Below are 24,604 nucleotides of genomic sequence, written 5' to 3'. Positions count from 1 at the left end.
ACAAACGTAATACTACGTGTTAACAATTTATGTTTTCTAAATGAAGGTCTGATTTGTTAGATGTGAAAAATGGAGAGAGAGAGAGAGAGACGGAGAGAGAGAGAGAGAGAGAGAGAGACAACAGATCCGCGTCTGTCTGTGTGACGGCGTCTAGACGAGAAGGAACGCTACCTTACTGTATGGAGGGAGATATAAGCTCTCATCCCTCGCTCTGTCTGCAGCGTCACAGTGAAAAAGAAAATCCAGTTAAACAACGCTCACACAGATGTTTACACACACACACACACACACACACACACACACATGTACTCTCATCATTAACCAGTGCATCACTGATATACATTTATTCCATGCATACACACATGCAGTGTGTGTGTGGAGTGTGTGTGTGTGTGTGTGTGTGTGTGTGTGTGTGTGAATTTAATGTGTGTGTGGAGTGTGTGTATGAATAGGATATGTGTGTGATGTAAGTGTGGAGTGTGTGTGTGTGTGTGTGATGTGAATGTAGAGTGTGTGTGTGTGTGGGGGTGTGTGTGTGTGTGTGTGTGTGTGTGTGTGTGTGTGTGTGAATTTAATGTGTGTGTGGAGTGTGTGTATGAATCGGATATGTGTGTGATGTAAGTGTGGAGTGTGTGTGTGTGTGTGTGATGTGAATGTAGAGTGTGTGTGTGTGTGGGGGTGTGTGTGTGTGTGTGTGTGTTTGTGTGTGTGTGTGTGTGAATTTAATGTGTGTGTGGAGTGTGTGTATGAATCGGATATGTGTGTGATGTAAGTGTGGAGTGTGTGTGTGTGTGTGTGTGATGTGAATGTAGAGTGTGTGTGTGTGTGTGTGTGTGTGTGTGTGTTTGTTTGTGTGTGTGTGAATTTAATGTGTGTGTGGAGTGTGTGTATGAATCGGATATGTGTGTGATGTAAGTGTGGAGTGTGTGTGTGTGTGTGTGTGATGTGAATGTAGAGTGTGTGTGTGTGTGTGTGTGTGTGTGTGTGTGTGTGTGTGTGTGTGTGTGTGTGTGTGTGTGAATTTCATCTGCGTGTGAATTGTGTGTGGTGTGCGTGCAGTGTGTATTAATATGATGTGTGAGTGCAGTGTGTGTGTGTGTGTGTGTGTGTGTGTGTGTTTGCGTTTGGACGTGTGTGTGTCCAGAACATTGGCTGCAAGCAGAAAGTCATTAAGGCTGGTGTTAATCAGAGCGTCTGCAGAGTCACGTTACATTTTACAGGAGAGAGAAAAGAAGAAGGAAAAGAAAGAAACATATCTATAAAAATCTAAACAAGAAAAAAGAAGAAGAGAAGGACAGTTTGGGGGTTGGGGGGGGGGGGGCGTAAAGGAGAGAAAAATTAAAAAAGTAAAAAATGAAAAGAAGAAGAATGGACGAATGAAAAGAGAAACCCTCTTAAGCGCTTGTAATTCAAGAGCATCTTATAGATTACTATAATTAATTTTTATTTAACCTCAACATTCTCTGATTAACTTGTTCTGCGCGCGCACACACACACACACACACACACACACACACACACACACACAAAAAGACATGCAGAGAAACAGGAAGCGGTGTGTGTCTGCTTGCGGCAGTGTCAGTACACTGTAACACTGCATACATCACTCCGTGTTGCTCGCTCTCCCTCGGCGCTCCTGGAGCTCCACAGATGGTAAAGCAACTGGTGTTTGGCAGCGAGAAGAGCGAGAAGATGGAGAAGAACGAGGTGTGGAACCCGGAGGAACCTGCAGGTCTTTGTTCATTTCACACAATCGACAAAAGACGCCGTTTGTTTGTGCTTCACAAAAGACCGTTTACAGACAATTCACACACTGCTCCTGCTCCAGATGTGGAGGCATCTGGCTGTGTGTGTGTGTGTGTGAACAATCATGCAGGCGACAAAGCGGCAACACACACACACACAAACGCACACGTATAAAGGAAACAATAAGCAGAAGCAAACAAGTAGTTAGCAGGTTAGTATCTTACTTTTGTTCGCTCTGATTAGACAAAGGTGTAGTGAAATCCATTGCTTAGAGGAGGAGGAGGAGGAGGAGGAGGAGGAGGGGAGGAGTCGACAGGAGCGACAGCAGAAGGAGGAAGAGGAGGAGGAGGAGGAGGAGGAGGTGGAGGAAGCATGGTAGGACTGTTAACCTGTGGAGAAACTACACACGAGCAGAAAGCAAGATAGAGAAGGATTGATAATAAAACACACACACACACACAATCATTATATTGTTACTTCAATTATCTGGTTACAATGGCACCTGGAAGTGGGCGGAGTTATTTTTTTAATGGGGCGATGTTGAAAATGATGTGTTGGAAGCAGGAAAAAAGGACAAGCGAAAGGATCTTAGTGACTTTGACACATTATGATGTCTAGACGACTGGATCAGATCTTGCAGGATGTTCCCCGTCTGCAGTGGACGTCTAGCGTGGAAGTATTCCAAGCTAGGAGAACCGGTGAACCAGAGACAAGGTTATGGTCAACAAGGGGTCACTGGTGCACGTTTGTAGCGAAGCCTGGCCTGAAGGGTAGTCCGGTCCGATCCAATCCGATCTAGTAGGCAAAACTGCTAAAAAAGTGAACGCAGGTTCTGATAGAAATGTTTCAGAGCGTAGCTGCAGACCGGTCAGGGTTCCCATCCTGGCCCGTATTCTCCACCAGAAGCTCCTACAATGCTCACGTGAGCATCAGAACTGGACCACACAGCAATGGAAGAAGATGGTTTGGTCTGAGGGATCTTGTTTTCCTTTACATCATGACTGTGTTTCCTGTTTTCCACTTTCTCTCCGTCCCTGTACCGCCCGCTGTCTAGCAGATATTGGTTTTCCACGTGATCTTCTCCTTAGATGTAATAAATCCTGATGTCTGAGGCTTTAACAGCGAGTGATACTCTGAGTGTTAATGAGATGTTTAGTGCAGGATCTTGAGGTGGTGCTTTACAGGACGCTGCTGCAGGTGTAACCATCAGGAAGTCAACTCGTTTGGACTAAAGAGTACTCGAGAGCCGGGCGTCCGTCTAAGGGCTCTGTGTGTGTGTGCGTGTGTCTGTGTATGTGTGTGTGACTGCAACACAAGGTCGCTCTATTAATCAGAAATGTCAAAGAGCGATGCGTGAACATAGCGTGTGTGTGCTGGAACCACGACGCTCAGAGACAAGTGGACACTTGGCATGAGTGGAGGGGGCGGGGGAGATGGTGGCGTCTGTGGATGGAGACGGAGCCGCCGAGGGAGCGAGGGGGTTATTTATTTACCTGCCACCTGCTTGCTCTTGACTGAAGCCTCGGAGGCCAGAGCGTAGGACATGGTGATGATCCTCTCCTGATCCTGAAGAGCCGAGTCCGCATCCGACAGCATCGGATTCTCCACACCCGGAATGTTCTGTACGCTGTTAAACACACACACACACACACACACACACACACACACACACACACAAGGGTCAATTCAAATTGAACTGCTTTGGAATAACCCTTCATCACTTATTAAACGCTCTCATGGGATTTTATGCCTTATGTTGTTTTTGTTTTTTGACATTCATGGAAAATAAATACGTTTATTTGCTGCAAACTTACAAAAGAGAACACATAAATAATTAAATATTTAAAGGATAAACGTTTTCCTGAAAGAAAGAAAGAAAGAAAGAAAGAAAGAAAGAAAGAAAAAAGATGGAGAGCTGGGTAAAAACACCTCATTCCCCTTTGCATCTTTTTTTTCTAACATTTTTCTTTATTTCAGAAGTCAGTTTAGTGTCTTTATTCCTCATCTATTTCTCCTACATCTGTAAATATCCTTTTATATTTGAAAGGGTTTGTCTCAATCAATGTATTTACCTTTAAAAATATTTTTTTCTTCCTCTTATATTCTCATTTTTTTCATTTCTTTACCCTCTCTTTATTTCTTTTCTTATCCATGTCTAAAACGTTTTGACTTATTTCTTTTTGTCTTACATTCAGCTAATAAATGAGTCATTCATGATATAAATAAATAAATAATGCACACTTACATATCATGATATACAAATATACCATATAACCAGTTAAAATATTTTACCTGAAAAAAGAAAAATGTAAAAGCAAACTGATTAAATTTCAGATCTACTTTATTTAATTTTGTTTTATTGTTCTAAAGTTAAATATTTTTTTCAAATCTATACTATTTAATAGCAAAAAATAAATAAAATAAAAAATTATATATATATATATATATATATATATGTATATATATATATATGGGTCAATGATGTGACGCCCCCTTTTTCTGTCCGGGTTAATTTTATTTTGCAGAAAAAACTAAAAAATACATAAAAATTTCTCATTTCTTTGTTATACCTTCTTTACCTACTAAACCACTCTAACTTCTCATCATTCTTCTGCTATCCGAAGTTCCAAAACACCATATGGGGCGACCGTCCGGCCTTGACTTTAGTTAGGACAACTGGTTTAAAAACACTTTAAATCAACTTAAATATATCCCTTTTCCTAGTTGGCATAATTTTAAACATGTTTTACACTCATTGACAAAACTATAAAGCATTTGCTTATATATTTCTATCATGATATACAAACGAATGTTGTCCGAATTATGTTGATTCTATCCATTTCATCCGGGGCGACCATCAACAAACCACAATTTTGGGACCTTTATTTTAAAAAACATCTCAAGGATGGGATACTGCATCCGCCAGACACAAGTGAAGACCCCCTGGAAACAACTGTATAGTAAATCAGTCTCTCTCATATAGTAAGAAAAAGCTGTTTTTTAACGGCTGTGATGTCGTAGTCACTTTTGGTCATCATGTGGGACGACCACCCCAAAACTGTGAATTATAATTTTTTCCACAAATCTATATTTTGATGATAAATTTGATAGTGCTTTGTCACTAGAAGAAGCTAGTTTGGTTTCTGAGGCTAACCGTTAGCCTGTTATACTTGAGTAAACTTGAAAACATCATATGGGGCGACCGAGTATCATGTGGGGCGACCACTGCTAAATGTTTTAAATGATAGATATATGTCCTATATTTGTAGTTTTCATATTCTATACATCAATTATATACATAGAGTTAATTGTTTAAGTATAATTATTTGTATATTTTATCTTTTTTTCTAAATTCAGCCATTTTCCATTCCTTTTATAGGGATAAACATTTATTTTAACTGGATAATGAAGGAGACTCTGATATTATAGAATAAACTTGTGAAATAATGGTTCAAAATGAAAGGGCACTAAAGTTTATCTTTCTTCATCAGTTTATCTACTTACTGATATGAGTTCAACTAGTCTTAATGATACATAAAATGTGAATTTTGAGATATATATTACGGTCGCCCCAGATGACTTTTTTAAGGCTTTTTTTAAAAAAAAAGTCTTATCCGTCAATGACCCATATATATATATATATATATAATGATTTGTGTTGAATTACAGTCGTGTGATAAAGTGATCTGAAGGTGACTTCATATTTTATTTTTAATTTAAATAAAAAATAATTTCCCTAATTAGATACTGCCTTGCAGCGACTCTCTGTAGGTGTGGATACACTGATGTAAACTGAAACAGAAAGGAAACGCAGAACCCGACAATGATCAGAACCGCAGTAGAACCGCAGGAAGTGAAGGTGTGTGTGTGTGTGTGTGTGTGTATATACCTTGACTTGGACAGAATGCTCTTTATGCGCTCCACTTTGCGATGTCGAGCCTCCATTTCCTGAGGGCTAAGCGGCTCTTCGGGGTCCAGGTCCAAATATCGCTCGGGGATGAGAACCTTGTCCGGCTTCGACAGCTACACAAAGGAGAGGAGGGAAAAACAACAACAAAAATTATAATTATCCTGATCCACCGCTTGGATCTTCACTGAAGTATAGTGTCAATATAAAGACTAACAGGAAGTGCGTCGAAACACAAACAAGCATTCCAGACTGGAAGTCAATTTTCAAAATGGCTTTTTCCAAAACCACCAACAATGCACTGTTATTTCTCATGTTCCATATATCTTCTGGTCAAAGGTAGTGGAAGTCGTCCTGGATAAGGCCTAAAATGTAAAATAAAACTGTTCCAGGCTAATTGTAGAATTAAGGATCTTAAAAATATAACTGTTGCAAATTTAAATATTAAAAGGAAAATGTGGCCAATCACGGAATGAGAATTAACACACAGGGTATTACAAACTGACAGAGAATATTTAGTATCTAGATTCATTAAGTCACAAATGCTAATTAAGCACTAATACCTAAATTTTATGTTAAAATAGTTTAGGTTAAATCAGTCTGATTTTTTTTATGGTTTTGCAAAACGCTATAACGTCATTTCTCATAGTTTTATAAATGATAAAGTCTGTGGCAGCAAATTAGACCAAGGGAAAAATGGTATAGTTTTGTTGACCACACAACCTTTTTAATTACAAAAATGAAAGAACAATACTAAAGGTTCAGTACAGAGCATCATTAGCCTCCTGCTAGCAGTAAAGGACGGAGCCGTATTACAGAAGTCCATGACTGCTGGGGAAACTGCAACGGCAGCAGCAGAGTGTAAAACTCCTTTTTCTTGAACTCATCATTCTCTGAAAATCCATTAAATGCATTTAGGTCACACACGGCAAACTTTTATCATTACAGAAAGACGGAATGTGATTGGCTACTTTATGAAAGTGTCATTTGTGCATTGTAACGTAAAGTAACGGTGAGAGAGGGCGGGGCTTATCGGTACCTCCTTGCTGAGATCCAGCTGATAGTCGAGCGGTTCGAGGTCGGGTTCCCGGGATGGGTTCGAGTGCAATGTGATCCACTCGTCTGAATGTGAGCGCTGCCTCTCCTTACGCTCCAACACCTTCTCCTTCTCCTCAATCTGTACGGCTCGCTCTAACAGCTGCAGATCAAACTCCTGCTCACGCCTCCACTGAGAACACACACACACACACGCACACACACACACACACACACACACACAGGGTGATCCATGTATTTTGGGCAGAGTCATCATTTTGTGTTACACCACCACACAGCTGAATTCATGATTGATTGAATTTAATAAAATTTTCTTCTGGGATCGATAAAGCATCTGTCTATCTGTGTGTGTGTGTGTGTGTGTGTGTGTGTGTGTCAGTAGTGCAGCTGTAAATTGCACTTTATACACACTTTCATTGTAAAAGCTGATTCATTACCATATTAAAACATGTAAATATCTCTCTGGTGTCGAAGGTAAAACTGAAACAAAAACTTTTCTGACTGCAGTTTTAACGTCTGGCTGAGGGTTTATTGCGTCTCGTTAACATCAAGAGACAAAAAAAAGTGGAAGGTGGGTGAATAAAATCAAGTGCAGTGTGTAAGTGTTATAACAGAAGTGTTGTTCATTAATAAACAGAAATAGTGATGGCCTGCAGTGTGACTGAGTGTGTGCAGTGTGTGCAGTGTGTAGAGTGTGTGCAGTGTGTAGAGTGTAATGGCATTAGAAAGAGTTTGATGGTGTGTGGTGTGTGCGCAGTGAGCGGAAGTGTGTGTTATGTAATGGAGCGTATAAGAGTGTGTGGTGTGTGTGGTGTGTAATGGTGTGTGTGTAATGTGTATTGTGTGCTGTGTGTGTAGAGTGTGTTGTGTGTGTAGAGTGTAAAGTGTGTTGTGTGTAGAGTGTGTTGTTGGTGTGTGTTGTGTGTGTAAAGTGTGTGTTGTGTGTGTAGGGTGTTGTGTGTGTGGTGTGAAGAGTGTGTTGTGTGTGTAGTGTGTTGTGTGTGTAGAGTGTGTTGTGTGTGTAGTGTGTGTAGAGTGTGTAGTGTGTGTAGTGTGTGTTGTGTGTGTAGTGTGTGTAGAGTGTGTTGTGTGTAGTGTGTGTAGTGTGTGTAGAGTGTGTTGTGTGTAGAGTGTGTTGTGTGTGTAGTGTGTGTAGAGTGTGTAGTGTGTAGAGTGTGTTGTGTGTGTAGAGTGTGTTGTGTGTGTAGTGTGTGTAGTGTGTTGTGTGTAGTGTGTGTAGTGTGTAGAGTGTGTTGTGTGTGTAGTGTGTAGAGTGTGTTGTGTGTGTAGTGTGTGTAGAGTGTGTTGTGTGTGTAGAGTGTGTTGTGTGTGTTGTGTGTAGTGTGTGTGTGTAGTGTGTGTAGAGTGTGTAGTGTGTGTGTAGAGTGTGTAGTGTGTGTGTAGTGTGTGTAGTGTGTGTTGTGTAGTGTGTGTTGTGTGTGTTGTGTAGTGTGTGTGTAGTGTGTTGTGTGTAGTGTGTGTAGAGTGTTGTGTGTGTAGAGCGTGTTTAGAGTGTGTAGAGTGTGTAGTGTGTGTTGTGTAGTGTGTGTGTGTAGTGTGTTGTGTGTAGTGTGTGTAGAGCGTGTGTAGAGTGTGTAGTGTGTGTAGTGTGTGTTGTGTGTGTAGAGTGTGTAGAGTGTGTTGTGTGTGTAGTGTGTGTAGTGTGTAGATTGTGTTGTGTGTGTAGTGTGTGTAGTGTGTGTAGTGTGTGTTGTGTGTGTGTTGTGTGTGTAGAGTGTGTAGTGTGTGTTGTGTGTTTAGTGTGTAGAGTGTTTAATGTGTGTGTAGAGTGTGTAGTGTGTGTGTGTAGTGTGTGTGTAGTGTTGTGTAGAGTGTGTGTGTGTAGTGTGTGTAGAGTGTGTAGAGTGTGTTGTGTGTGTAGTGTGTGTGTAGTGTGTAGTGTGTGTGTAGTGTGTGTGTAGTGTGTGTTGTGTAGTGTGTGTGTGTAGTGTGTTGTGTGTTGTGTGTGTAGAGCGTGTTTAGAGTGTGTAGTGTGTGTAATGTATGTTGTGTGTGTAGAGTGTGTAGTGTGTGTTGTGTGTGTAGAGTGTGTTGTGTGTGTAGAGTGTGTTGTGTGTGTAGAGTGTGTTGTGTGTGTAGAGTGTGTTGTGTGTGTTGTGTGTACTGTGTGTGTAGTGTGTGTTGTGTGTTTAGTGTGTAGAGTGTTTAATGTGTGTGTAGAGTGTGTAGTGTGTGTGTGTGTGTGTAGAGTGTGTAGTGTGTGTGTGTAGTGTGTGTAGTGTGTGTAGAGTGTGTTGTGTGTAGTGTGTGTGTAGTGTGTAGTGTGTGTGTTGTGTGTGTGTAGTGTGTGTTGTGTTTTATTCAGAGGAACTCTTCAGGCTGCTTCAGTGATCAGTTGGTCCTGAAAAGACCCTGAGATATTTCAGTTCAATACACACTGAGGTATTCTTGTGCAATCCAGGTGTGTGTGTGTGTGTGTGTGTGTGTGTGTGTGTGTGTGTTCAGGAATTACAAGAACAAATCGTTTAATAAACACATTTATAGCTAATAAACACAGATGCAGCGAGTTGTCCTTGTAGGGACAGCGCTTTAAACAACACACTCTTGTCTCGGTCTCGGGACTTTCAGGAGGACGTGTGCGTTGCACATAAAAGGTCAGTTTGTGATGAAAAACAAATTATTCGTTTATGCGCCACAAAAGTACGTTAAAGATCGAAAAAAAGAAAAAAGACAAACAGAATTCCGAGGAAACAGGAAGCGATTGACGAGCGCCAAAAAACCACAACATGCATCAGTGCTACAGGAGAATGTGGAGCAGGACAACGCGGGCGTCACTGTGCTTACTGCGGAACAAACGGGGGGGAAAACAGCTCTCTCTCTCTCACACACACACACACACACACACACACACACACACACACACACTCGTACAAATGACATATTAATGACACCATGTGCTTTTATTAGCATATTCTTTATTATCATTCCACTTTTTCCATGCAAACATCAAAATAATCATGGAATTGATTTACAAACGCCACCTTACTCATCATCACACACAGAGAGACGGGGGACAAGGTATGACATGAAGCACGATGACACTGTAGAGAAGAAAGAAAGGAAAGAAGAACGAAAGAAAGTCTCTTTAACTTGTTTCTTTAACACTTTTATCCTCACTTTTCTTTCTTTCTTACTAGGGAAAGAGGAATGAAATGAAAACAACTTTAGGGAAAGTCAAGAAATTTTGTATGAGGTACAAAGGTTGAAAAGGTTGACAACTAGAAAAAAGAAGAAAGGATGAAAAAAGAGAATGGGAAGAAAAAACAGAAAGAAAAGAAAAAGCGTATCGATACTGTATATGTACAGCACACCACTATACATATTCACGTGTCATCGTGTTCGCAGTGCCTCGTGAATGACAAATAATAATATCATAACAATGAGACATTCAAAATTATTTAATAATTAATTTATAATTTAATTAGTATGGATTAATAACGTGAAATGTGAGATGATAATATTAGCCTGCAAATCTCAAGCAGCTGGAATTCCTCTGATTACGAAGCAGACAATAATCATCAGGGGGATGGAATGAGAATAAAATGGGGCGTGGTGGATGAAGCGGAAAAGAAAGTGGGCGTGGTGGATGAAGGTGGGAAAGAAAGTGGGCATAGTGGATGAAACAGGAAAGAAAGTGGGCGTGGTGGATTACACAGAAAAGAAAGTGGGCGTGGTGGATGAGGTGGGAAAGAAAGTGGCCGTGGTGGATGACGTGGAAAAGAAAGTGGGCGTGGTGGATGACGCGGGAAAAAAGTGGGTGTGGTGGATGACGCGGGAAAGAAAGTGGGTGTGGTGGATGAGGTGGGATTGAAAGTGGGCGTGGTGGATGAGGTGGGATTGAAAGTGGGCGTGGAGGTGGGTGATGTAGGGAATGGAAGTGGGCGTGGTGGATGATGTAAGCACAATGAGGCCGAAGCAGAAGCAGCTGAAGCTCCTCATGTTGTGGTTTTATTGCTCGCTGTAGCAGCTGATGCGTTACTGGCATCTGAAAGCTGATGATTTATGAGGAGAACCCTCAGACTAGAACCCTCAGACTAGAACCCTCAGACTTAAACATTCAGACTAGAACCCACATTAGAGTTCCACTGCAGTGCATTAGCTCTTAGATCCAGTAGCAAAGTTATTATTTTTTTACTTAACAAATTAAAGAAAAACTCCAATGATTTTACCTCAATCTCCATCTCTAGCCTCAGAGCTCATTTTGTTTGTTTTTTCTTTTTTGTTTCTTTTATCTAATTCTTTTCTTTCTCTTCTTGCTTTTTTTATGTATAATGTTTTTTTCTTTCTTTGTTTTTTTCTAGCTTCTTACAAAATATATCATGATATTGCTTTTCTTCTCTTTTTCATTTCTTTCTTTCATCCCTGGACTTATTATCAGTATTAGACGTAGCAGATGGAGATCCGGGTAATAACACTGAAGTATTACTGTATAACTCCTTTTGGCCCTCTGCAATAACATTACACACCAACTCATCCCGGAATCCTCTCTCACACACACACACACACACACACACACACACAGACGTGATTGGTTAAGCTATAGCAACACCAGTGTGTTTAAAGCGCAGAATCACAACGTTAAACTCATTATAACAAATGATGTTATATTTTTTAAAACTTCATCATTAATAATTGTGCTTTGTGTTTAATAAAATCATGAAATCATTAAATGATTAAATCGTTACGGCTCTCACAGACGAGAGCGCGGTGTTGTTCATTGGCATCATAAAAAAATACAATCAAGGCACTCATTTTCTTCATTAATTCCGTGCACAGAAATCCTCGGCACATCGCTCGCTTCTCTTTTCTACATTCACGACATTCATAACTCCATCTTGTTAAACCCTCAACATCCTGTCTCTGACATCATTTCCTGTTTCTGACACTTCCTGGAACCCTCACTCACGTACTAAAGCCAGCAATTCAGTCACTCGCTGGTTTTGCTAAAGCTAAACATGTTAGCATTTTACTGTTAAACATCACGAGGCGATCATGTGATCTGTGTGATAAAGAGCTGAACTCTAACGTACTGATCCCAGGTCTGCGGAAACCGGCCGTGAGGAAGATGAAGCGGGGCGAGAAGAAGATGCCTGGCGCTCGCCCTGACTCAGGGTGCGTTTGCGTTCTCGCACTAGCGCCTTCTGGTGGCGCTTCATCCTCTCCAGCTGCTCGTCAGCGCTCATGCGACCACGCTGCTGCTGCGCTGCCGCCGCCGCCACTTCAGACGAGTACAGACGCTCCAAGGCACTCTTTGGTCTCTCCTGGTCAAAACAGAGTCAGGGGGGGTGCGGGGTACAGGAAGGAAGAAGAAAAGGAATAGAAGAAGAAGAAAATAAAATAAGATAAAGGAGAGATAAAAAAAACAAAGGAAGAAAATGAAAGAAAAAGGAAGAAAATTTTATTTAAAGAAGAGGAAGAAAAAGAAGAAGAAAGGGATCAATTAAAGGGATGGATACATAAGGAAGGAAAGAATGAAATAAAAGAAGAAGAAAAAGAAAGGGATAAATAAAAAGACGTGAAGAAAGCAAGAAAGGAAGGAAGGAAATAGAATTTAAAAAGAAGAAGCAGTAGAAAAGAAAGTGGGTAAAAAGGAGAAATAAATCAAAAGAAAAAGAAAAGGAATACGGGTCAAAAGAAAGAAGGATTACACAGTATCTGTTGAAAGGTTTTTTTCTGCACACTGTTCTAACCAAAATTCTTTCTTTCTTTCTTTCTCAGCTCCATGGAAACACACCCTAGTGTAATTATTATGGTCTGTTCTTTACCAGTTCGGGCTGTACCTGTAGGCTGGAGGGGTCGGTTCCTCTTCTCAGGGTGACGTATGAGGAGATGCTTGTGGATTGATGGAGTCTGGATGAAGAACCTGTCACACCTGGTGATGAGATCAGAAGGGGTTTAACCAGCGACTGCACGCGGGTTATACAGCGTTCTCACTCTAACGTTTGGAGAACCTATAAACATCCAAACTCCTGCTCATCACCATGACAATGGTGCGGCGCGTTAATGTTACCTCTGCTTGGCAGGGTCTGGTAGCCTCCATCTTGCCCCAAACCACTCATCTGTCCTGCGACTCCCAGAAGTTCAGGTTCGCTGAGGAACGTCCGCAGTTCCATCTTGTCTCCGTTGGGGTAGTGTCCGACCTCACGGTCACGTTTGCGCTCGTCAGATTGGCGCTTGAGTCCGCGGACGGACGTGTGGCGGATGACGGAGGTCTCTTTGGGGAGCGGCGGGACGGCCGGAGGATGGTCATCTGGACTGTAGAGGTGGGGGAGGGGAGGTCTGGGTGGAGCATCTTCCTCAGTCTGGAAAAAGTCGCAAACAAACCTTCAGAGATTTGAACTGATCAGCAACCCAAACGTCTTAGTGCACTGGATGGGTGTCATTTCTTTAGACTTTACATGATAAAATGAATAAGAGACAATAAATCAACCGAATTAATCAATGAATTAATCAGCAATATAGGAAGGAAAAAACCCAAAATAAACAAAACAGACGGGTATAAATGCTGAATAAACATTTATTTAACATTTTTCTTTTTTAAAGAGACATTTACTTTTCCTTCTTAAGCCTGAATATTAATCATTAATCATAATACAAATCACAACTATGCTAAAATTAAAGTCATTTTTTGTTTAAATTATATATATATATATATATATATATATATATAAAAGTATACCTATAAATATACATATACAGATATATATAAGTTATTTCACACCATAAGTAAAGGAGTAAAAGCCGGAGCAAAAAGAATTACAATTATGTTGTTTATTACCTGATTTATTAAAAACAATTAAACATATTTTAAAAACAGAATAAAGGAAAAAACTTATGCATTATAACTATTAGAATTAAAAATATGGTCAATCATGATGAGCCCTAGTCACATGACGAAGTACATACAGCACCAGTCAAAAGTTTGTGCACCCCCTCTAACTGATGGTCGTTTATTTCTCTCTACGCTGTAAAACGATACTGAAGGTGTTTATTATCCCAAACACACAATAATCTCCTCTGAACAGGTGATATTGAGATGTATATCTGCTCCTTCTGCTCTGTAAAACTTCATAACGGCTCTAATCTGAGGTGCTGGTTGTTAATTGGTGATTTCTGAGGCTGGTGACTCTAAATGAACTTCTCCTCTGCAGCAGAGCTCAGTTTTGGTCTTGTTCTCCTGGGAAGGTCTTCATGAGAGACAGTTTCATCATCATGGAGCTTGATGGGTTTTGCAAACGCACTCGATACAATACTGTTCTTGTGAGACCTGATCCAGAACAGCTGACCTTCACGTCTTAAAATATCAATTAATAATAACTAAGAATTACATAATGCCATATGTGTTATTTAATAGTTTTGAAATCTCCAGTATTGGAGTATTGGAGTATAAATCTACACTTGTGTCCAGACTTTTGACTCGTACCGTTCTTTGAAAATGTTTTTTATATAAAAAAAAACATTGTGGATGTACAACATAAGCTGAATAAATGTTTTAAATATATACAAAATATATATGTATTATAATATTTATTAAATTAATAGAGTCGGGGGACAGAAGGTGGACGCTTCTCACCCATACTGGTCTGTGTAGAGTTTGTGAGAACTGGAAGGTCTGTATACTGGGCTGCACTGGACTGAGGAGGGGACTCGAGTGAGCCGGGCTCGGTTCTCCCACCAGGATAGAAGGCACAGATGGAGACAACGCCGAAGGCACGAGTTTCCTCTCTGCCTCACACACACACACACACACACACAGAGTCAGTGAGCACAAGCACTCTCAGACAAGCGGTACAATATAGATGAGAGAAGGGTGCGAGTACCTCTGGCCGGGCTCCGGTGCGTGGGGGCGATGGCGGGGGCGACTGCCCCGTGCTCACCTGGGTTCTGCACCGAGTCCACGATCATTTTGTAGTTGGCTTTGCTCGAGCTCAGACCCGCCATCACATCCTCGATGCGCCACAGCTCCTTCTTCAGCTGGCCTTTCTCCTGTTGAGAGGGACAAACACACAAACCTTTTTCTTTCCTCTAAATCAAGTTTTGAGCACATTGATTATTCATGGGTAAAATAAACCGAGTGTAAGCCACGACCTTGATCTGCTTATTACTTTTTTTTTATAGAACGGTGACAAAAACAACTGTGATAAAACTCAGTGCTTATTATTATTCAAAGTAAACATTTCTTCCATCACGTTACATTTTTTTAATTCTATTTGTTGAAACTATTTGGGTTCATTTCATTTGTCTTAACTAATTTGTTGTGATTATTCCACCAGAACAGTTTAAATAAACTAAAACAGAAAAACGTTCATGTTTTATTATCATTAATTACTAATAATAAATAAATTACTGATTGTTAACACTTTCAACTATCAACCCTAATGGAGGATTTTTGTCTTGTTGCTGTGTACCACGTGATCATGAAAACATGGAACATTATCCAGTTGAAGTCGTAACCTCCTGGCAGAGGCACTGAGGGCTGGGGTTCATATATCCTGGTGCTCAGTACAACTCATGATGTCATCGATCTTCAGGGACGTTTTCATGTCTTTTCTGAATCTGGTTCTTCCTCAAATGATATCTAATTAAAAAAGTGATCTTAAAGTCCCCTTCTTTTCCTACATGAGACCCAACACTAGTACAGCTTCATCACAGAGGTTATTTCTGTTTTGTTTTTATCTATTGATGTTTTTTGTGCTATTTTTAATTAATTAGCAAAAAAAAAACATGCTGCTAACTCCTTAAACACCTTTTTTGCCATAGATTTCTGTTGGATAGAACTTCATCCAAAATATTTTTTTTCTTTTAAATTGGAAAACGAGTGTTTTTTGTTGGTCATCATACCAAAAATACCAAAAAGAACACAAGAGCAACAAATCCCTGTCCAAAGCATCACTATTCTTAAGAATATCTATTTTTCTGTAACCACTGGCAAAGTGGGAGCAAATATTTTCCACAAATACAAAGGGGGGGGGGGGGGGGGGGGGTGTATTTCAAAGCCAATTCAAAGTCGTGGAAGTTTTTAAATCACCAGAGTGACAGTTGTATTAAAAATCAATTAAAAATATTATATTTAAAAGAAAAGCATGTGGAAAGTGTAAAAAAAAAATAATAAATGGCACGGCGAGTGTTTCAAAAAGCCGCGTACCTGTGTGAGGCCGCTGCGGTTCATCTGCTCCTGTAACGCCGATCGCAGTCTCTCCACATCCGCCTCCAACCTGCTGTACTCCGTCCACGCCTTCTCCATCTCCTGCTCGACACAACACAGCACACCGTGTTCACGCTCACAGACGATCCTGCTCACGTCCTTTATTTGTCACAAGGGCATTACTGCACGGTGTAATTCCTCCGTGCCCGTGGAGCAGATTAGGTTAAGGGCCTTGCTCAAAGGCCCTTTGGTGGTGCTGGGACTTGATCTGCCAACATTCTGATCACCTTAACCCTGTGAGCTAGCACTGCCCTCACGCACTGCCCTTACGCCAATTTTCTGCGCTCTCTATCCAGATTATTAAAACCATCTGTGTGTACTCTAGATCACGCCTCCGCGGTTGCCTCGCCGTGGACACGTCTGAGACGAAGTGCTCCAATAGTGTCTAGACCACAGCATTACATCACTTGTCTTTAAACCCCACAAAGAAAAATCTGGCTTAGAAAATGTGGACTGAAGAATTTAAAGCAAGAAAGAAATGTTAAAAATAAAGGAATGAAAAAAACCTCCTTCCATCAGCAAGGGCATTAAAGATGAAACGTGGCTGGGTCTTTCAGCATGACAATAATCCCAAACACACCGCCCGGGCAACGAAGGAGTGGCTTCGTAAGAAGCATTTCAAGGTCCTGGAGTGGCCTAGCCAGTCTTCAGATCTCAACCCCGTAGAAAATCTTTGGAGGGAGTTTAAAGTCCGTGTTGCCCAGCGACAGCCCCAAAACATCACTGCTCTAGAGGAGATCTGCATGAAGGAACGGGCCAAAATACCAGCAACAGTGTGGGAAGACCTTGTAAAGACTTACAGAAAACATTTGACCTCTGTCATTGCCAACAAAAGGGTATATAACAAAGTATAGAGATGAAATTTTGTTATTGACCAAATACTTATTTTCCACCATAATTCTCAAGTTCAGTTCATAAACTTGAACAATTGGTGGCTGAATAAATACTTTTTTGCCCCACTGTATGTATATATATATATATAATAACTTCATCACAACTACTATTATTACCATGGTGAACATTAAGAAAATGTGTGTGTGTGTGTGTGTGTGTGTGTCTCACTGTGGACACTTGGGATATATCAGCTCTGATGTGCACGACGTCCTCCTGCAGTAGTCTCTGCTGATAAGCGATTTTCTCAGCGTGGGCCGGCTGGTCCCGGTACTGCTCCATCTGCTGATGGGACACGTCCAGAACCGACTCCAACTTATCCTGCAGCCAGAAAGAAAGAGACAACGAGAGAGAGAGAAAAAGAGAGAGAGAGAGAGAGAAATCAATGATAATCAGGGTTTTATTTCCCCCTCTTAGAAAATACAGAAGCTTCCAGAGTTCAGTTTATGGTAAAACTCTTGAAATTGTTTATAAATGTCCTGAACAACAAAAGATTTTTATACTGTAGTAACACTGCTGAATATTAAAGTAAACATACTGTACGACTAAAAAAGCTTACTTGCAGTTTGGGAAACAAATGAACCTAAAGCTGATCATTAAAAACATGGAAACAATAGATATTATTAATGCAATTATTATTTTATTTCCATTTTCCGTTGATCAGCTTTACTAATGTTAAAAGTACATGTCAATGTCAATAATAAATTGTTATAGTTGTTTGCATTCAATATCGACGTTCATGCCCGTGTAGTAAAAGTGTGTGTTTTATCCGGATCTTTTGCTCACGTTTACCAGAAACGACTGTTTTGATCTTCAAGAAATGAAGTGTTTAAGTTTTTCTAACTGTTAAAAAAATCAAAGTGATCTAAAGACAATAAAAAAGAAACGATCTCACTGCTTTTTTTCTTTCATGGTTTTCGTGCTCCATATATTTGGTGATTATGTCATTAGATATAAAATCCAGCCTGTTAATGCTGCATTATTAACTGAAATTAAGACATGGGAAGAAATGTAAAGAGTGAGACCTTGTCCTCTTTGAGCGTGCGGATCCTCATCTCCAGCTCCTGAAGGATTTTGTCTTGTTCACACAATCTGCTCAGCTTCACCTTAAAAAGAATTTAATAAATGGATATAAAACACGAGCAGCTCTGAAACCTCGGCACACACACACACACACAAATGAGAAAGAGAGCGAGAATGAGAGAGAGTGAGAGAGAGCAAGCAAGAAGAGAGAGTTTGTGCCATCTTTTTATTTTTTCTTTTGTCATTAACATAAAACTCAGAAAACACAAATCTCCTCATGACAATTCCGGCTATATTACACTGCAGAACAAACTGACTGCAAAAATTGGGTTAAAGTGTGTGGGCGCACACACACACACACACACAAACACACAGACACAAAAGCAAGGCAGAAAATCTAAGTTTATAGACTTTTTATCTGTTTATTATGCCGTCCGATGAATTATTAAGCTGTTGTTAGTTTACTGCGCGATATTGTTGCTTTAACAGCATTAAAAATTCACGACCGCCAAAAAACCCACCAGCAAAATTCTTATAAATTGTTAAACTGGAACAATGTTTAATGATGAAAAGCTGAGCATTTCAGATTATTTACCTCCAATCATACCAAAAGCGGGCGAAAGAGAACAAACGCACAGAGAAAATACAAAAATCAAAGGGAAAAATGTATGAGCTTAAAATATAAAAAATCCCACTGCGTTTATTTTTTTATATTGAGAGAAAATAGCAGCAGCCCGTCGATATTTTTCATTTCATCAAGTAGTCTCGAATGCCCGCGTTTACCCCGACACAATGCCGAAGACTAACTTGCCCGTGCGCTCACTGCTGCCGGAGCGAAGCACAGAGAGGAGAAGAAGGAAAGAAAACACAGTTAGAGGTGGAAAAACGACACTTACGTCCACGTCACTTTCGGCTATTTTAACCGGCCTTGGAGTTCTGCTGTCCCTCAACATGTCCCGTCCTGTGACCTGGTAAACACCAAACAGGGAAAACAGGGAAGAACACACACACGGGTTTAAGCGAAAGAAGTGAAAGTTGATTATTTTCCCATTACAACATCTGCACGCGACGTTCATCCCTTTTATATCTCAGCAATCCTTCACCGTTCCTGTTCAGATGTTTGAGATTTATTTAAAGTTGGAGAGTACTGCACAGTTTATATCATTAAATCCAGATAATCAATTAAAATCTATTGTGTATTAATCAGTGCAAGAATAAAACTGAAAACAATTTTTTAACAATTTTTTAATTAATGCAATGCCAGTGTCTGTATCTGTATCAGTATCCATAACAGTGTCAGTATCTGTCTCTATGTCAGTACCCATAACAGTATCAGTATCTGTCTCTGTGTCAGTACCCATAACAGTGTCAGTATCTGTCCCCGTGTCAGTACCCATAACAGTGTCAGTATCTGTCTCCGTGTCAGTACCCATAACAGTGTCAGTATCTGTCTCCGTGTCAGTACCCATAACAGTGTCAGTATCTGTCTCCGTGTCAGTACCCATAACAGTGTCAGTATCTGTCTCCGTGTCAGTACCCATAACAGTGTCAGTATCTGTCTCCGTGTCAGTACCCATAACAGTGTCAGTATCTGTCCCCGTGTCAGTACCCATAACAGTGTCAGTATCTGTCTCCGTGTCAGTACCCATAACAGTGTCAGTATCTGTCTCCGTGTCAGTACCCATAACAGTGTCAGTATCTGTCTCCGTGTCAGTACCCATAACAGTGTCAGTATCTGTCCCCGTGTCAGTACCCATAACAGTGTCAGTATCTGTCTCTGTGTCAGTACCCATAACAGTGTCAGTATCTGTCCCCGTGTCAGTACCCATAACAGTGTCAGTATCTGTCTCCGTGTCAGTACCCATAACAGTGTCAGTATCTGTCTCCGTGTCAGTACCCATAACAGTATTAGTATCTGTCTCCGTGTCAGTACCCATAACAGTATCAGTATCTGTCCCCGTGTCAGTACCCATAACAGTGTCAGTATCTGTCTCCGTGTCAGTACCCATAACAGTGTCAGTATCTGTCTCCGTGTCAGTACCCATAACAGTGTCAGTATCTGTCTCTGTGTCAGTACCCATAACAGTGTCAGTATCTGTCTCCGTGTCAGTACCCATAACAGTGTCAGTATCTGTCCCCGTGTCAGTACCCATAACAGTATCAGTATCTGTCTCTGTGTCAGTACCCATAACAGTGTCAGTATCTGTCCCCGTGTCAGTACCCATAACAGTATCAGTATCTGTCCGCGTGTCAGTACCCATAACAGTGTCAGTATCTGTCCGCGTGTCAGTACCCATAACAGTGTCGGTATCTGTCTCCGTGTCAGTACCTATAACAGTGTCATTATCTGTCTCTGTGTCAGTACCCATAACAGTGTCAGCATTTGTCCCCGTGTCAGTACCCATAACAGTGTCAGTATCTGTCTTTGTGTCAGTACCCATAACAGTGTCAGTATCTGTCTCTGTGTCAGTACCCATAACAGTGTCAATATCTGTCTCCGTGTCAGTACCCGTAACAGTGTCAGTATCTGTCTCCGTGTCAGTACCCATAACAGTAACAGTATCTGTCCCCGTGTCAATACCCATAACAGTGTCAGTATCTGTCTCCGTGTCAGTACCCATAACAGTGTCAATATCTCTCTCCGTGTCAGTATCCATAACAGTATCAGTATCTGTCTCCGTGTCAGTACCCATAACAGTATCAGTATCTGTCTCCGTGTCAGTACCCATAACAGTATCAGTATCTGTCTCCGTGTCAGTACCCATAACCGTATCTGTTCCTTATCTATACGTGTAAACGTTTCTTCTGTCTCTGTCCAACATAATAATCTGTGAAAAGTTACAAAAGCAAGGCTGGTGAGGGAGTAACTGTTTATAGCTGTTTAAATGAAGTGAGGACAAGAACTCGTCTCATGGATGATCCACAATAATAAATGATGAAAATAATGTGTCTTGGTATTTAATAAATATGAATTGTAACATTCAGATAAGAGGAAGAAAACACATGTTATATTCAGGGTTTTGACAGTCGGGGTCGACCGATTATCAGGGCTGATGTTAAGCATTTTACAGTTGCAGTTAACAGTAATGTTTTATATGATTGCTGATATAAAAAAAAAATTATAATAAAAAATCCTACTTTGTAAGTATATGTGACTTTAAAGCCGTTAAATGTAGTGCAGTGTCGGGTCTGTATAATGACATAAAGAATCATATACAGATGTTTCTCCAGTATAGAGTATATAATTGTTCCTCATGATCAGAATCAGGTGTGTTTGCTCTGAGCGCTCTTTCTCGCGATGACGGAACACAGACCACGTTTATCTCTCTTCCACACTACTGAGTGAGGAGTCAGAATACTGACCTGAATACAGCACAGACTGTCTGATTATTATTCAGTAACTAAATATATTTATAAAGTGAATATATGTCATATAAAGTTTATATTACAAATGCAAAGGTCATTTTTATAGAAAAAAATATAAATGTGAATCTGTATATGTGTGTGTGTGTGTGTGTGTGTGTGTGTATCACACACACACAATATAGTGTAGTATATATAGCAATATAGCAATATAGTTACAAACATTAATAGGCATATAGTACGTAAACAACTATATACTCTTTGTTTATTATTAATAAAAGGCAGTTTCTCTTTTATTCTTGTCTATCTGCACTGAATTAGTTTTTATGATTAAGATAAACTTTTGACAGAGATAATGACTATTTTTTAAAACACGTAGAGGAATGATTTGAATCTGCTCTTCATAAATGTGACCGTTTCGCTGTCGGCTCGGTCACCCGCTGGATTTCTGACTCACTCAAAATGATTTTTGATTAAAAAACGCTGCTGAATCAATAACTTCACCTCGATGTATGTCCTTATATTCAAACTAAACGCATGGCACCGAGAGCGGTTTTCTAAGATCATTGTAAAAAAAAACGGATGAGTGCTTCGTCTGAATACGTTTTTCTCTCATTCATCTGAAACAACGATAAAAGATAAGGTCGTGCAGAAAAAAAATCAAAATCTCTAAGCTATGTTCCTCAAAGAATACGTGTTTGTCAGAGGTGTAGGTCAAACCAATAATCAAGAGTTAAAGTATTTCCAAAGTATGTGCCCAAGTATTTGAGGGACTTGAAATATTTTTTTTCTTTTTTGATGCCAGTGATAACAATGACAGCTGGCGCATCCTGGCGCGTGGCAAATATGTGACTGTTTAAGATTTTGCAGGTGAAAAAATGACAATTATTTGACATTTGATTTGAAGACAGGGACCATTTTCACAGTCGATAAGAAGCGAGACCAAATATGTGGGCAAACATGAAGTGACAAGAAAGAAAGAGAATAAAAAAAAAATCACAAAAATGATTCAAAGGCAATTAAGAGCAAAGGCTTTAGAAGCGTTTAAAGGCATTACGAAAAAAAAAGAAAAAGAGAAGCTTTCAATAAGAGCTTTTCAACATTTCTGACCTTCAATTCCATTTTCCAACAGTGCAGAGACGAGCTGTGCAGCACGGAGAACATTACTCTCTTCGTCTCCTGGCATACAGTAGGGCAAAAAAGTATTTATTCAGCCACCAATTGTTCAAGTTCTCCCACTTAAAAAGATGAGAGAGGCCTGTAATTTTCATCATGGGTATACCTCAACTATGAGAGACAAAATAAGAAAAAAAATCCAGAAGAATTTATTTGCACATTATGGTGGAAAATAAGTATTTGGTCAATAACATAATTTCATCCCTATTATTTGTTATATCCCCTCTGTTGGCAATGACGGAGGTCAAACGTTTTCTGTAAGTCTTCACAAGGTCTTCCCACACTGTTGCTGGTATTTTGGCCCGTTCCTTCATGCAGATCTCCTCTAGAGCAGTGATGTTTTGGGGCTGTCGCTGGGCAACACGGACTTTAAACTCCCTCCAAAGATTTTCTACGGGGTTGAGATCTGAAGACTGGCTAGGCCACTCCAGGACCTTGAAATGCTTTTTACGAAGCCACTCCTTCGTTGCCTGGGCGGTGTGTTTGGGATTATTGTCATGCTGAAAGACCCAGCCACGTTTCATCTTTAATGCCCTTGCTGATGGAAGGAGGTTTTCACTCAAAATCTCGCCATACATGGCCCCATGTCCTGGTCCCTTTGCAGATAAACAGCCCCAATGCATGATGTTTCCACCCCCGTGCTTCACAATAGGTATGATGGTCTTCGGATGCAACTCAGCATTCTTTCTCCTCCAAATATGAAGTTCTATTTTGGTTCATCTGACCATATAACCTTCTCCCAATCCTCTTCAGATGCTCTCTAGCAAACTTCAGACGGGCCTGGACACATCAGTGTGTTACTGATGTTAGTCTTTGTTACTTTGGTCCCAGCTCTCTGCAGGTCATTCACTAGGTCCCCCATGTGGTTCTAGGATTTTTGCTCACAGTTTTTGTGATAATTTTGACCCCATGGGGTGAAATCTTGCGTCCTCCCAGATCGAGGGAGATTATCAGTGGTCTTGTATGTGTTCCATTTTCTAATAATTGCTCCCACAGTTGATTTCTTCACACCAAGCTGCTTAACTATTTATACTAATAATGTCTTCCCAGCCTGGTGCAGGTCTACAGTTTTGTTTCTGGTGTCCTTTGACAGCTCTTTGGTCTTGGCCATAGTGGAGTTTGTGACTGTTTGAGGTTGTGGACAGGTGTCTTTTATACTGATAACGAGTTCAAACAGATGCTATTAATACAGGTAACGAGAGGACGACAGAGGAGCCTCTTAAAGAAGATCTGGTCTGTGAGAGCCAGAAATCTTGCTTGTTTGTAGGTGACCAAATACTTATTTTTCACCATAATTATTAATGCAAATAAATTAATTGAAAAGCCTACAAAGTAATTTTTTTTTTCTTATTTTGTCTCTCATAGTTGAGGTATACCCATGATAGAAATTACAGGCCTCTCTCATCTTTTTAAGTGAGAGAACTTGAACAATTGGTGGCGGACTAAATACTTTTTTGCCCCACTGTATATTTACACTTAAAGCTCACTATTTATCCCTCAGACCTTTCCTGCATACAGATTTGGGATCAGTAATCAATTTAATTCATTTTTATAAAATTTAATTTATATAGTGCTTTTAACTATGGTCATTGTCACAAAGAAGTTTTACAGAATCAAAAGAAAATTATTTTAAAAAAAATTATATAAAATGTGGAAAAACATTAATCAAAATGATTAGATTTAAGGCTTAATAACTATGAAAAAGAATTCTGAACACTACGAACAATACGAGTCTGGAGAAGCAGAGGTGTATATATATATATATATATATATATATATATATTACTGTATATATAACAGATAAAGAGAGAAGTGGAAAATAAAGATCCTCACCTTCAAATCAAGATACTCCAGGTCCTTCTTCAGCTGTATGTATGTATCATCTGCCTTTAAGTGGGAAACAAGAGACAGGTCACATGACAGGAAGTTGTAAAGAACACAAACATGCTAAGCTGAGACTGACACTGACGCGGCTCAGTCAAACTCATTTGTTTTTCCTTTTAACTTTTTTATGTAACTTATAAAACATTATGAAATAGTTTAGAAATTTACTTAAACCATAATTAATAGTTTTCCTCTGCTGTATGAACATTTTGCTCAAGACTGTGCTGCTGTATAAATATATATATTATATTTTTTATTTCTAGGTTCAAACTGAATCCTGATTACAAAAAATGTAATATATCTGTATATTATTGTTCTGAAAATGTACTTTG

General features: G+C 40.0%; 1 protein-coding gene across 17 annotated transcripts in view; it reads right to left on the bottom strand.

The window, feature by feature from the left end:
- The window catches only part of plekha7b (pleckstrin homology domain containing, family A member 7b), a 120,504-nt gene that overhangs the window by 2,472 nt on the left and 93,428 nt on the right, over positions 1 to 24,604 (bottom strand). For 9 of the 17 annotated variants that reach the window (XM_053512925.1, XM_053512934.1, XM_053512938.1 and 6 more), the window contains 14 exons: positions 24,222 to 24,275; positions 18,746 to 18,817; positions 17,852 to 17,932; positions 16,998 to 17,147; positions 15,876 to 15,977; positions 14,551 to 14,716; positions 14,304 to 14,455; positions 12,741 to 13,032; positions 12,496 to 12,602; positions 11,761 to 11,991; positions 6,693 to 6,881; positions 5,636 to 5,769; positions 3,240 to 3,373; positions 1,971 to 2,146 (listed from right to left, as the gene is read on the bottom strand). In XM_053512925.1, the coding sequence (XP_053368900.1) occupies positions 1,986 to 2,146; positions 3,240 to 3,373; positions 5,636 to 5,769; positions 6,693 to 6,881; positions 11,761 to 11,991; positions 12,496 to 12,602; positions 12,741 to 13,032; positions 14,304 to 14,455; positions 14,551 to 14,716; positions 15,876 to 15,977; positions 16,998 to 17,147; positions 17,852 to 17,932; positions 18,746 to 18,817; positions 24,222 to 24,275 (2,025 nt within the window). In that variant the 3' untranslated portion in view covers positions 1,971 to 1,985. Of the gene's footprint in view, positions 1 to 171; positions 216 to 1,970; positions 2,147 to 3,239; positions 3,374 to 5,635; positions 5,770 to 6,692; positions 6,882 to 11,760; positions 11,992 to 12,495; positions 12,603 to 12,740; positions 13,033 to 14,303; positions 14,456 to 14,550; positions 14,717 to 15,875; positions 15,978 to 16,997; positions 17,148 to 17,851; positions 17,933 to 18,745; positions 18,818 to 24,221; positions 24,276 to 24,604 lie in introns of those variants that run through there. The other 8 variants (XM_053512933.1, XM_053512942.1, XM_053512928.1 and 5 more) reach the window with 6 other exon arrangements.

Source organism: Clarias gariepinus, chromosome 15, assembly GCF_024256425.1.
Source record: "Clarias gariepinus isolate MV-2021 ecotype Netherlands chromosome 15, CGAR_prim_01v2, whole genome shotgun sequence".
NCBI lineage: Eukaryota > Metazoa > Chordata > Actinopteri > Siluriformes > Clariidae > Clarias > Clarias gariepinus.
The sequence above is the reverse complement of the archived record's forward strand: the minus strand, read 5'-3'. Positions and strand labels throughout refer to the sequence as shown.